Source organism: Rhinoderma darwinii, chromosome 2 (assembly GCF_050947455.1).
Source record: "Rhinoderma darwinii isolate aRhiDar2 chromosome 2, aRhiDar2.hap1, whole genome shotgun sequence".
NCBI lineage: Eukaryota > Metazoa > Chordata > Amphibia > Anura > Rhinodermatidae > Rhinoderma > Rhinoderma darwinii.
The window spans coordinates 40,643,725-40,658,811 of record NC_134688.1 but is presented as its reverse complement, the minus strand read 5'-3'; the positions used below and the strand labels follow the sequence as shown (position 1 = coordinate 40,658,811).

Genomic DNA, 15,087 nt, shown 5'->3' with positions numbered 1-15,087 from the left:
CAGCACTGAGAGAGAGAAGGGGCTGCAGATTAGGGCAGAGAAAACGCGCCCGTAAATACTGGTGGAATGCTGGTGACAGCGGGCACGGGTCCGTAAATACTGGTGGAATACGGGTCGAATACGTGTGACAAAGGACCCGTATTTACGCCAGTATTTACGGGAGGAAAAAAATAAGTTCATGTGCATGAGGCCTAATAGTGTACAAAAATTATGCGCTACGTAAATAGTGTTATGCGCTGTGGCGAAATGTGTAAATATTAACACAGTTTTGTACTGTTGGTGCTTGCTACATCTGTATCCCATTACTCATGAGCATATCATGGGGTATCTTGGGACCCAATTTGGCAAACAAAATGCTGCTTCATGCCTGCTATGTCTAATGATATTATACATGCGTATACTCAAAAGTACAGTTTGTAGACCTGCTGTTAGGACAACTATACTTAATAAAACCGGTCACCCCCTAAACTTTCATTTCTAGATCTGCTAAGAATAGAGGAGCTAAAGCTGGCCATATCAGCTGGTCCGTCCAGCCATTTAATGTGTTTGGCGGCATCCAGACTCCCCCCAACAGCAGATGTCTGGGAGAGGAGGGTCGGGCATGTTGAATTTCAACATCCCCGATTCTTTTGTTTGTTAGTAAATGAGTCTGGCAGCGGCTTTCTCCCTACTGAAAACACAAGCAGCGAGCCGAGTGTGTATGGGGGAGCCAGGAGGGATAGGATTGTTCTGCCAGCAGCTATATTAATTGTATGGCCCTTAACACGTGAGATGACAGCACAGAGTTAACCTTTCCATGTGATATCCATGAGATCCTAGTGGACATCTTTACGTGGTTTGAATATCATTATGTAGGGGATAGATCAGCTACATCTACTTCTGTGCCTCATATTAGAATGTATGAGCAGCATTAATAATTATGCTCCGTATGTTCTCATTTGTATCACATTAATAATGCCAGGAACGAAAATCATTTCAGTGAATTTTCTTCTGTCCCAAGAGTGAGTAGTTTGTCAAGAATGACTGCATATCTATTAACACAAGATATGCAGTATATATGCTATATCTGTGTCTCTATTTGTTCTATCTTTCTGTCTGTCTCCCTGTCGCATAACTATCGCATATCTATCTATCTATCGCATATCCATGGCCGGCCTTAGCTATGTTCGACCAGTGCGGTCGCACAGGGCGCCAGCCGCCACACGTCAAGAGGGGGCGCCAGCGGGTGTGTGTATCCCCGCGCCGTTGCAACTACCAGCGGGGATACACACACTAACTGCAGTCGCCTTTCCACTCAGTCGCTTCTTCACTTAGTGGCCGTCGCTACCGCTGTAGCAGCCATAGTTGCTGCTAGCGGTGACATCGGGCATTAGGGCGGTGGCGCCGCTAGCAGGTGCTGTGGCTGCTATAGCGGTAGCGACGGCACTATAGCAGAGTAGGGAGATATCTCCCTGCTCTGCTGTCTACTAGCGCCACTGTAGCTCTCTGAAGGAGCGGAATCCCCGTGTGGCCGGGGATTCCGCTCCTGGAGCGCTGCTTGATGTGTCTGTCCATATATGGACAGTGACATCAGGGGAAACTCCTGAAGCGGAATCCCCGGTCACAGCATTGCAGACTCTATGACCGGGGATTCCACTCCAGGAGAAGCCAATGATGTCATGGACACAGACGACAGGAGCTTCTCCTGGAGTGGAATCGACGGTCATAGCGTCTGCAACACTGTAACCGGGGATTCCGCTTCAGGAGTTTCCACTGATGTCACTGTCCATATATGGACAGAGGCATCAAGCAGCGCTCCAGGAGCGGAATCCCCTTCCACACGGGGATTCCGCTCCTTCAGGGAGCTACAGTGGCGCTATCTTTACTGGAAGGGGGGGGGGGAGGGGGGTTGCTATCTACAGGGGGGCTGTGTGGCATTACCTACAAAGGACAACTGTGCAGGACCACACAAAATACCCAGCTTTCCCAGGTATCAAAAAATGTGGAAATAAACTAAGATAACTTTTATTTAATCTAGCTAAAAGGATTAATCCTTTACTCAGACTAAATAAAAGTTATATCTTAGTTTATTTCCACACATTTATTTGATAGCTGGGAAAGCTGGGTATTTTGTGTGCTCCTGCACAGTTGTCCTTTTTTGAATGTCTATTGCCCGCCAGCTATCAGGGTCATTTCGTAGTCCTTGCACTACCTACAAGGGGGCTTGTGGGCAGTGTGGCACTACCTACCAGGGGGCTGTGGGCAGTGTGGCACTACCTACCAGGGGGCTGTGGGCAGTGTGGCACTACCAACCAGGGGGCTGTGTGGCACTACCAACCAGGGGGCTGTGTGGCACTACCAACCAGGGGGCTGTGTGGCACTACCAACCAGGGGGCTGTGTGGCACTACCAACCAGGGGGCTGTGTGGCACTACCAACCAGGGGGCTGTGTGGCACTACCAACCAGGGGGCTGTGTGGCACTACCAACCAGGGGGCTGTGTGGCACTACCAACCAGGGGGCTGTGTGGCACTACCAACCAGGGGGCTGTGTGGCACTACCAACCAGGGGGCTGTGTGGCACTACCAACCAGGGGGCTGTGTGGCACTACCAACCAGGGGGCTGTGTGGCACTCCCTACCAGGGGGCTGTGGGCTGTGCGGCACTCCCTACCAGGGGTCTTTGCGACGCTCCCTACCAAGGGTCTTTGCGACGCTCCCTACCAAGGGTCTTTGCGACGCTCCCTACCAAGGGGTCTTTGCGGCGCTCCCTACAGGGGGCTTTGCGGCGCTCCCTACAGGGGGCTGTGCGGCGCCATCTGCAAGGGGGCTGTGCGGCGCCATCTGCAAGGGGGCTGTGCGGCGCGACCTGCAAGGGGGAATCTGAGTGAGGGGCTGATGGTCTTCAAGTGGTTTCCACCTCTGATCTCCAATTGAAATTAATAGGAGGCAGAAAATACCTGCGGCGCCCGTTTGGAGCTTTTTTTTTTTCCTGCGTCTTTTGCATTCGCTTCAACAGCTTAAGAAAAAACACCAAAAAAAAGGTCACACAACGCTGTCAGTTGCTGAAGGAATTTTGAAGCGTTTTTTTTTTTTTGCCTTACAAAAAATGTGTGTGAACATGCCCTACGAGTGGAGTGCTTGTTATTAGCCGTTTTCTGTCTTTCTCAAAACTATTTTTGGTAGAGGGGCCCTGAGGAAACTCTGTACTAGGCTACACGATCCCGTCATGGAGCAGCTAAGTACGTCATGGGAACGGGGGCTAGAAGAGTACAATTTTTGTTTTTGTTTGGGGGCACTGTCTACAAGGGGGAGGTGCGGGGACTGTATGGCACTGTCTACAAGGGGGAGGTGGGGGACTGTATGGCACTGTCTACAAGGGGGAGGTGGGGGGGGCTGTATGGCAATGTCTACAAAAAGGAGTTAGGGAATTATGGCACTGTCTACAGGGAGGCTGTATGGCAAAATCTACAGGGGGGGCACTATACTGTGTGGAGCCCACTAAGCGGACAATATACTGTGTAGGAGTACTACAGATGGCATAATACTGTGGGCACAATTAGAGGACAAAATACTGTGTCCTTGAAGGGGTTGTAATATATTATATTATTAAATATTATTATTATATTGTATGGGGGCACTAAAGGGGCATTATAATTTTTTTATGGGGCATTTTTTTTAATGATGGGGTGGGGCGCCGAAAGATCATTTCGCACAGAGCGCCATCTATCCTAGGGCCGGCCCTGCGCAGATCTGTCTATCGCAGATCTGTCTATCGCATATCTATCTCTCTCTCGCATATCTATCTCTCTCTCTCGCAAATCTATCTCTCTCTCTCTCTCTCTCTCTCTCTCGCATATCTATCTCTCTCTCTCTCGCATATCTATCTCTCTCTCTCTCTCTCGCATATCTCTCTCTCTCTCTCTCTCGCATATCTCTCTCTCTCTCGCATATCTATCTATCTCTCTCTCTCTCTCGCATATCTATCTATCTCTCTCGCATATCTATCTATCTCTCTCTCTCTCTCGCATATCTATCTATCTCTCTCGCATATCTATCTATCTCTCTCGCATATCTATCTATCTCTCTCTCTCTCGCATATCTATCTATCTCTCTCTCTCGCATATCTATCTATCTCTCTCTCTCGCATATCTATCTATCTCTCTCTCACATATCTATCTATCTCTCTCCCTCTCGCATATCTATCTCTCTCATATCTCTCTCTATCTCTCGCATATCTATCTCTCGCATATCGATCTCTCTCTCTTTCTCGCATATCTATCTCTCTCTCTCGCATATCTATCTATCTCTCTTGCATATCTATCTATCTATCTATCTCTCTCGCATATCTATCTATCTCTCTCGCATATCTATCTATCTCTCTCTCTCTCTCGCATATCTATCTATCTCTCTCTCACATATCTATCTATCTCTCTCGCATATCTATCTCTCTCTCTCGCATATCTATCTCTCTCTCCCTCTCGCATATCTATCTCTCTCATATCTCTCTCTATCTCTCGCATAGCTATCTCTCTTTCTCGCATATCTATCTCTCTCTCTCTCGCATATCTATCTCTCTCTCTCGCATATCTATCTCTCTCATATCTCTCTCTATCTCTCTTTCTCGCATAGCTCTCTCTCTCTCTCGCATCTCTCTCTCGCATAGCTATCTCTCTCTCTTTCTCGCATATCTATCTCTATCGCATATCTATCTCTCTCTCTCTCGCATATCTATCTCTCGCATATCTATCTCTCGCATATTTATCTCTCTCGCATATCTATCTCTCTCTCGCATATCTATCTCTCTCTCTCATATCTATCTCTCTCTCGCATATCTATCTCTCTCTCGCATATCTATCTCTCTCTCTCATATCTATCTCTCTCTCTCTCATATCTATCTCTCTCTCTCATATCGATATCTCTCTCATATCGATATCTCTCTCATATCGATATCTCTCTCTCGCATATCTATCGCTCTCGCATATCTATCGCTCTCGCATATCTATCGCTCTCGCATATCTATCGCTCTCGCATATCTATCTATCGCTCTCGGATATCTATCTATCGCTCTCGGATATCTATCTATCGCTCTCTCATATCTCTCTCTCTTTCTCATATCTATCTTTCTCTGTCATATCTATCTCTCTCTCTCTCATATCTATCTCATATCTCTCTCTCTCATATCTATCTCATATCTCTCTCTCTCATATCTATCTCTCTATCTCTCGCATATCTATCTCTTTCTCGCATATCTATCTCTCTCTTTCTCGCATATCTCTCTCTCTCTCGCATATCTATCTCTCTCGCATATCTATCTCTCTCGCATATCTATCTCTTTCTCGCATATCTATCTCTCTCTTTCTCGCATATCTATCTCTCTCTTTCTCGCATATCTATCTCTCTCTTTCTCGCATATCTATCTCTCTCGCATATCTCTCTATCTCTCTCGCATATCTCTCTATCTCTCTCGCATATCTCTCTCTCTCTCTCGCATATCTCTCTCTCTCTCTCGCATATCTCTCTCTCTCTCTCGCATATCTCTCTCTCTCTCGCATATCTCTCTCTCTCGCATATCTCTCTCTCTCTCGCATATCTCTCTCTCGCATCTCTCTCTCTCTCTCTCTCGCATATCTCTCTCTCTCGCATATCTCTCTCTCATATCTCTCTACATCTCTCTCTCTCTCTCTCTCTCTCTCATATCTATCTCTCTCTCTCTCTCATATCTATCTCTCTCTCTCTCTCTCATATCTATCTCTCTCTCTCATATCTATCTCTATCTCTCTCGCATATCTATCGCTCTCTCATATCTATCTCTCTCTCTCTCTCATATCTATCTCTCTCTCTCATATCTATCTCTCTCGCATATCTATCGCTCTCGCATATCTATCTCTCTCTTTCTCGCATATCTATCTCTCTCGCATATCTATCTCTCTCGCATATCTATCTCTTTCTCGCATATCTATCTCTTTCTCGCATATCTATCTCTCTCTTTCTCGCATATCTATCTCTCTCTTTCTCGCATATCTATCTCTCTCTTTCTCGCATATCTATCTCTCTCTTTCTCGCATATCTCTCTCTCTCTCTCTCGCATATCTCTCTCTCTCTCTCTCGCATATCTCTCTCTCGCATATCTCTCTCTCTCTCTCTCTCGCATATCTCTCTCTCATATCTCTCTACCTCTCTCTCTCTCTCTCATATCTCTCTACCTCTCTCTCTCTCTCTCTCTACCTCTCTCTCTCTCTCTCTCTCTCATATCTCTCTACCTCTCTCTCTCTCTCTCTCATATCTCTCTCTCTCTCTCTCTCTCTCATATCTCTCTCTCTCTCTCTCTCTCATATCTCTCTCTCTCTCTCATATCTCTCTCTCTCTCTCTCTCTCTCTCTCTCTCTCTCTCTCTCATATCTCTCTCTCTCTCTCATATCTATCTATCTCTCTCTCTCTCATATCTATCGCTCTCGCATATCTATCGCTCTCGCATATCTATCTATCGCTCTCGCATATCTATCTATCGCTCTCGCATATCTATCTATCGCTCTCGCATATCTATCTATCGCTCTCGCATATCTATCTATCGCTCTCGCATATCTATCTATCGCTCTCGCATATCTATCTATCGCTCTCGCATATCTATCTATCGCTCTCGCATATCTATCTATCGCTCTCGCATATCTATCTATCGCTCTCGCATATCTATCTATCGCTCTCGCATATCTATCTATCGCTCTCGCATATCTATCTATCGCTCTCGCATATCTATCTATCGCTCTCGCATATCTATCTATCGCTCTCGCATATCTATCTATCGCGCTCGCATATCTATCTATCGCTCTCGCATATCTATCTATCGCTCTCGCATATCTATCTATCGCTCTCGCATATCTATCTATCGCTCTCGCATATCTATCTATCGCTCTCGCATATCTATCGCTCTCGCATATCTATCTATCGCTCTCGCATATCTATCTATCGCTCTCGCATATCTATCTATCGCTCTCGCATATCTATCTATCGCTCTCGCATATCTATCTATCGCTCTCGCATATCTATCTATCGCTCTCGCATATCTATCTATCGCTCTCGCATATCTATCTATCGCGCTCGCATATCTATCTATCGCGCTCGCATATCTATCTATCGCTCTCGCATATCTATCTATCGCTCTCGCATATCTATCTATCGCTCTCGCATATCTATCTATCGCTCTCGCATATCTATCGCTCTCGCATATCTATCTATCGCTCTCGCATATCTATCTATCGCTCTCGCATATCTATCTATCGCTCTCGCATATCTATCTCGCTCTCTCATATCTATCTCTCTCTCTCATATCTATCTCTCTCTCTCATATCTATCTCTCTCTCTCATATCTATCTCTCTCTCTCATATCTATCTCTCCTATCTCTCGCATATCTATCTCTCGCATATCTATCTCTCGCATATCTATCTCTCGCATATCTATCTCTCGCATATCTATCTCTCGCATAGCTATCTCTCTCTTTCTCGCATAGCTATCTCTCTCTTTCTCGCATAGCTATCTCTCTCTTTCTCGCATAGCTATCTCTCTCTTTCTCGCATAGCTATCTCTCTCTTTCTCGCATAGCTATCTCTCTCTTTCTCGCATAGCTATCTCTCTCTTTCTCGCATAGCTATCTCTCTCTTTCTCGCATATCTATCTCTCTCTTTCTCGCATATCTATCTCTCTCTCTCTCTCGCATATCTATCTCTCTCTCTCGCATATCTATCTCTCTCGCATATCTATCTCTCTCTCTCGCATATCTATCTCTATCTCTCTCGCATATCTATCTCTATCTCTCTCGCATATCTCTCTCTCTCATATCTCTCTCTCATATCTATCTCTCTCTCGCATATCTCTCTCTCGCATATCTATCTCTCGCATATCTATCTCTCTCGCATATCTATCTCTCTCGCATATCTATCTCTCTCGCATATCTATCTCTCTCTCGCATATCTATCTCTCTCTCGCATATCTATCTCTCTCTCGCATATCTATCTCTCTCTCTCTCTCGCATATCTATCTCTCTCTCTCTCGCATATCTATCTCTCTCTCGCATATCTATCTCTCTCGCATATCTATCGCTCTCGCATATCTATCTATATCGCTCTCTCATATCTCTCTCTCTCTCATATCTATCTCTCTCTCTCATATCTATCTTTCTCTGTCATATCTATCTCTCATATCTCTCTCTCTCATATCTATCGCTCTCTCTATCTCTCGCATATCTATCTCTCTCTCTCGTTCTCTCATATCTATCTTTCTCTTTCTCGCATATCTATCTCTCTTTCTCGCATATCTATCTCTCTCTTTCTCGCATATCTATCTCTCTCTCTCGCATATCTCTCTCTCTCTCTCTCGCATATCTATCGATCTCTCTCTCGCATATCTATCGATCTCTCTCTCGCATCTCTATCTCTATCTCTCTCGCATATCTCTCTATCTCTCTCGCATATCTCTCTCTCTCTCTCGCATATCTCTCTCTCTCTCTCGCATATCTCTCTCGCATATCTCTCTCTCTCTCTTTCGCATATCTATCTCTATCTCTCTCGCATATCTATCTCTATCTCTCTCGCATATCTATCTCTATCTCTCTCGCATATCTATCTCTCTCTCTCTCTCGCATATCTATCTCTCTCTCTCTCTCTCGCATATCTATCTCTCATTTCTGTCGATCTCATATCTATCTGTCTATCTTCAGTTTACACTATTTTAATGCCGTGTAAAGACTGAATCTAGCATACTTTATTTTTTCGCTATAATACTTCCAAGTCATCTTTCGTTCTCTTTTATTTTCCTCCCATAGATTATTGCTATCCTACATTTGAGATTACTTCTAATTCCAATTTGAAATTTGCAGAGCGAAGATTAATTCTCTCCCATGTTTCGCTGATGAGATTATATCAGATCTGATCATTTTAGGGGATAGATTAAGGTGTTGTTATCCATCATCTACATAGGCCAGTGTGTGATCCGCCTGTAATGCCACTACATTCATCTGTCGTAGACGTCCAGCCTCGCTATATCCACTCATGCCCATTATACGTCTTTTCTATGGAGGTCGAGCTGTCTGCAGCTGTAGCTTTTCTTATAATGACAAATCTCACACTATATCTGGAGCAGCCCATGGGCTCTCTGACATTTTGAATGTCAAATTTAATGTCCTAGTCTCACACAGACACAATTTTATACTTGAATCTATTTCCCACTGGTTGCTCGTATAACATTTTGTAAATTAGGCTGTCTATTTATCACTCTTATTCCTATGTCCCAAATCTTACCCTTAAATAAAAGTAACGAAAATAAAGTTTAATTTTTTTCTCTTTATTTCTATGGGGTTCTGCAATCCTTGCCAGAGAGAACTCTGCCACGTCTGAACATACCCTAGTGCACATGCTGGCTATCATTCAATTGGGCACGCCCATAGTAATAAATCAGGTGGGCTGCCCAGCACCTGCTCAGTACACCCCACAAAGTACTGACACCCTATTCTCCCCCAACATCACAAGGTCAGACTGCATCCTGCAAAAATTATAAACCTGAGGAATTAGTTAATATTTTGGCCATAATACGCAATCCTGATGTGTTTGTCGATCCAGTCAAAGTCATTTCATTACGTTTGGAAACTAACCAGACATTTCTTCCAGTTAGTGAATTAATACTGGTCTGTCTGAAAGAAAAAAAGATTTGGACAAATAACAAGTTTTGATTTTTTTTTTTGAGCCATTTTTGCATGGGGAGAATGGTTCTTGACACTTTTAAATTATTCAGTTTGATGTTTTTCCTCTCAACCATTTATAACCTCCTATAAATTAATGTTAACTACATAAATGGGCAGATTTATCAGAACTGTCATAGGTGCAGGCTTTGGCAATTTGTAAAATCTGACATTAATCTGAGTGATCTGCTGCTTAATTTTATTATATATTATACAGGTATTGATAAATGTCTCCAATACTAATTCATATTCTAAAACAGGAACAAGCTCTGCGCCAGCTCTGACCTGTTATACATTTACTCCACTTTTTGAAGCATACCTCCAGTGAAAAGTAATAGCTTTCCAGTGCTCAAGGATCCTTATTTACAGAACCCTTTGTGAAGTCTTTACCTTCAAAGCTCAACCATTTGTGCTGCAGGCCTCTCCTTCCGAATCTAGTAGAGCTGCAGCCGGTCAGGGTCACTCTTTCTAAGTGCCTTCTTACTCGCATTACACTTGCCACTCCTACCCTCACTCCTCTCACACTTGAGAGACTTCTTGTTTGAAACTGTGCAGAGGCTGCTGTAATCCCTGGACTTTATTAGTTTTCAGTTCCTTCTAGAGATGCTTGTAATACCCTGGTAAGATATTCACGTTATTTTAGCTATTTCCTTATCCATCACATTCCCGTTTTCCACGTATGAGCCTTTCATAAATCTCTCCGAATGTCATCCTTCCTCTCGGTAATATATGTAATATAAAACTTGTTATCCTTTGCCTCTGTATTCCCCCACCCCCCTTGGCTTGCATGTTTTTTGTCCTATACAAGTTCTTATTCTGTCTTTTTGTTTGATTAGAAGGGGATTCAGGCAAAACTTCTTGTATCACTACCTACTGAAATGGTGGTCACACAGACCAGAAGTCAGGTGGTTGCTAGGCAACCGGACCACACCCCCCCCCCCCACTTTGAAGATTACTATGCAAGAAACTTCGTTATATTCTGAAAAGCTATTTAATACTTATTAAACTATAAGTTTGGCTTTAGCTTGTTTTCAAAGTAACCAAACCAAGAAAACGTTTTAGGTTGAAATATCTTAAATGATCAAAAGGATGTATTTATAAATCTTACTAGCAAATGTCATAGGCACCGAAGGTCCTTTCACAGGTCTCTACTTTGATCTCATCTTTCCACTTTAAATAACATAAAAGGAACAGATCTGATGTGGCTTATTAAAGAAGAGGGAGAATATTCCCCAGCGCCAAATGAAACCGAGCTTTCTTATTTATTCCTAACATGGACAAGTTAAAAGACCCCTTCACCTTTTGGATGACACTATATGGATTTTCTCGGTTCCATTCACACGTCATCAACCATTCGTTCCATACAGACTAGCTCTAATACGATGTAGAAATGAAAAGTATTTATAGATGTGGAGGCGTACTGGTGGCTTGGGATGTTATTTGATTTAACCAGGCTACTTCTACCTTCATTCGACTTTACTTTTTATTGTACAGTTTTGATGTTTATTCAGAATTTCTAATTGGAGAAAGAAAATTCACCTCCGCCTTTTGACACACTTAAAAGAATATGTTAGAGAATTGAATAAATAGCCATGAGACCTCCGCTGAAAAAAAAATGGCTGTGGCAAATCCTGAGCTTCCTACCCGCTTTACCTTCCATGGACTATACTAATAGACACCATACATAGACCACAATGTGCCCACCTGGTGTTTCCTGATTAAAGCTGAAGGGGACCAAAGCGACCCATTGTTTTAGGGATCATTAGAGGGACCTGCAGCCAGACCCCCAACAGATACTATCAATGTGCCATATTTGCGAATGGTGGAGAAAACGGTTTCAGCAAAAGATTACAATTCTTCTACCCGTTCCTCTTTTCCATAGAGGACAGTATTATAGTAGTTAGTGCTAATGTGGAATATATATATATATATATATATATATACATACATACATACATACATACATACAGTTAAGTTTGTTAGGCTGAATTATCTTGACAAGTGACATCCAGAGCCAGGAAAATGCAAAGAAGAGCTTTAATTTCCCCTCCCCCTCTACTCTTTACAGGCATATAATGTGCAAGGGGCGAGAATCCGCAAATGAGAGTGCACAAATTAAATTTGTGCTCCATACTGAGTAGTTAGAGTTACTTAACCCTTGCTTCCCATTCGTGTTATATAACCAGCGCATTGCTGTAGGAAAGATTATGGGTCGTACTCAAACCTGTCACGGGTTGCCTGGTTTAATTAAAATAGAGGGGGCGGGTGGGTCACGCATTCAGGATCCAAATCTATTAGCAAATTTATATAATCGAACATCTCACACTCTGGAGGACCCAGCAAGCCTATTCATTATATTGGCAGCCAATTTATTTCAGTGAGAAGTATGTAATGCTTCATTTCCCCTGTGGTAGCGCTGCAGGGATTATAAACACTATGTTGCTGATCACTTGGATCAGCAATCGTTGGGCGACCCTTCTAACAAAAAGGAATTGTTCAAACCCCTTTAAATATTTTTTTTTTGCCTAGTAAACCAAACGGGGCCCCTATGTTGTTGTATTATAAATTCACACAATGCTATGATCTGAACTGTTTTGTTTTTTTTCTCAAGATTCCAAAAGGTTTGCCTTATTTCTCGGTGGATTTTGGACTTCAAGGAGGTTTTGCTCACGTTATCGAAGATCACAACAAGTTCCCACATTATTTCGGCAAGGTATTTGTATGCCTTAGTTACCACAGATTTGTTCATTGTATTGGTTGTGAGCATTAGTAAATGCCGCTTATCCTGTGACTTCACGGCCTGCTGAATACACTTCTGACATAGGAGCCAGTAGTGACTTCCTTCTGATTCACTTACCTCGAGTCCAGTACCTGAAAGCAATGTACAAGTCTGTCCTACTATCGGAATACCATAATGACATTTGTCACATTGTGTAACTCTGACTCACTGGTCCATAGGGAACCTCTTTACTAACTTGATATCCATTAAGTTCTCTGTATGGCTATGACATTTGAAAGCAAAACTTCAGTCATTACAGAAGTTTACATTTATAAATCCCCAACACGGGGGAAGATCACGGATGAAGAGGTATAAATCCCATACTTTTTACTTCAGTTAAGTCCCATGATGCACCATTTCCTACCCTAAAAAGCACTTCGTTGTCACATGAATGAGCAACTATTGATCTATATCACATACGGCTGCCACATTTCCTGGTGTGGAAAAAAAATGGCATGCTGATATTGGCCTCAAGCTGCTACATTGTAGAAACCATACTATAACTGAGAGTGCATTAACAGGGCACAGTTAAGAGGTTTTTCTGGGCAAGTTTAGTTTTGGGCACCTTTAATATGTAATTCCGCGCTACTTACATATAGATGGATGCTCTTGCAGTCAGATGCGATGTTCCTTTTACTTTTCATCTTGTTCCACCATTTACCTCTTCAGTCACGTGACCACCACGTGACGTTTTCTGGCTGAATAGACTGAAATTGGTGGGCCATCAAACTCACACCCAGCACGAAACCCTCCCTCTCCTCCAACGTGATGCCAAAACTCCTCCCTCTACTACTCTGCATGATGCCGCCTAGTGCAGACAAACAACCGCGTATGCGCCGATGGTCGCAAACAGGGAGATTTGGTCACATGATGATATGATATGCTGACCACTGGGGGCATGTCTGACTCAGTCGTGGAGGACAGGTGGTCGTTACTACGGACTACCAATATAGGGGCGTGGTTAAGCTAATCATGTGACAGTGGGACGGGGCGGAATAGTATATCTGGCTGCTGGAGCCTTGATCTATATGTAAGTAGCGCTGGCTAACAAATTGAAGGTGCCCAAAATAATATGTGCCCAGAAGACGCATTTAATTTTGATAAATCCTAAAAAATATTCTTTGTGGACTGAAATTTTCCATTTAATGTTATTTTTTTTCTGATTTGTAACGTGAAGCTCTGCCTACGTTTAACAAATGCAAAATCTAGAATCTTTGTAATATATCTTAGAGCTTGTGTTGCTCCAATGTATCTAAATCATCTACCATCTTGGGACTACAGCTGCTATGCAGACTTATGTGTCTCTATGGTTACAGACTACAAACAAACCTTGTGTTGTCTGATCCTGCAGTTATACTTCCTTCTATCTGCCCTCTACTTCTTACCATGATACATTTGGTAGGTGAAATAATAAGTAAGTGGACATATGGAAGGGAATATGACTGCGAGATTATACTACACAGCATTTGTCTGAAGTCCGGTGACACAGGTCTGCTTCGGAGCTGTATGCAAAAAAAAAGTTGACTTTATTTTTAATCTATTTATGGCTTGAGCGACTCCCCAGGACAGCTCAGCTATGCCACACATGAGCATCGAATAATTTGATTAACCTATCCATACATAATACTTTGTTTTCCTATCACACATATTTGTGGCATATTGTAGAAAGGTTGGTAATTACACAGAGGGCATGTTATAATCAGTGTGGTGTATATCATCGCTCGATTTTATTCTGAAAACCTTCAAAGGGTTGTCTGAGATGGAAAAAAAGGATCTGATTTTCCCCCCCCTGAGACCGCGCCACTCTTGTCCATGGGCTGTGTCTGGTATTGCAGCTCAACCCCAATCACTTGAATGAGACAAGAGCGGCCCTGTTTAGGGGAAAAAGAGAGCGTCCTTTTTCAAATCTCAGACCACATCTTTAAAGGGGTTCAGTTTGTACAAGTTAACTAATAATGAGCAGATCAGGGGGTGGTAATCCCCTAGTCCCTTTAGAAACAATGGGCCGTCCTTGGTGGTGGACCTCCCCTAATGGGCAATTGAAAATGCATTGTCTGAGGGAAGTTTCCTCTGTAGAGGAACTTGGTGGCATCTGCAGAGATCAGCATGTGATAACATGTTTGTGTCTTGTAGGAAATCATTGGCGGCATGTTGGATCTGGAGCCTAGAGTCTGGAGGAAAGCAGTGCGGGAGAACTTTGATGATCAGAGGAAGAAGGTTTTACAGTTTGCACAATGGTGGAAGGCCTTTGATTTCACAAAAACAAAAGAGTAACATCTATTCATTGTATACATTGTACCGTCTGTAAAGTTTACTGTTCAGTGTATGGATATGATCGGAAAGCAAAGACAAAAAGTTTTAAATTTTTTTTAATAAACACTGTAAATAAAAGATTTTTGAATTCTTTTTTAATACTAAATATTCTTACTTTTCTCTATTTAAATATAGACTAAAGGTAAGGTACACTTCAAAAGTAAAGGTATAATGAAGTAATGAAATAAACATTATGCCTGTAATCTTGTGTGACCACCGACTCTGGACACATTAGGTGGACGTTCCAAGAAGAAATCCAAAGAACAAAGGGCGCCGTAACAAGTCTGTA

General features: G+C 42.9%; 1 protein-coding gene across 2 annotated transcripts in view; it reads left to right on the top strand.

Annotated features, from left to right (window-relative positions):
* The window catches only part of CWF19L2 (CWF19 like cell cycle control factor 2), a 128,320-nt gene extending 113,442 nt beyond the window's left edge, over positions 1-14,878 (top strand). For both annotated transcript variants that reach the window (XM_075851586.1, XM_075851585.1), the window contains 2 exons: positions 12,318-12,419; positions 14,619-14,878. In XM_075851586.1, the coding sequence (XP_075707701.1) occupies positions 12,318-12,419; positions 14,619-14,759 (243 nt within the window). In that variant the 3' untranslated portion in view covers positions 14,760-14,878. The remainder of the gene's footprint in view (positions 1-12,317; positions 12,420-14,618) is intronic.
* The last annotated feature ends 209 nt before the right edge of the window (positions 14,879-15,087 follow it).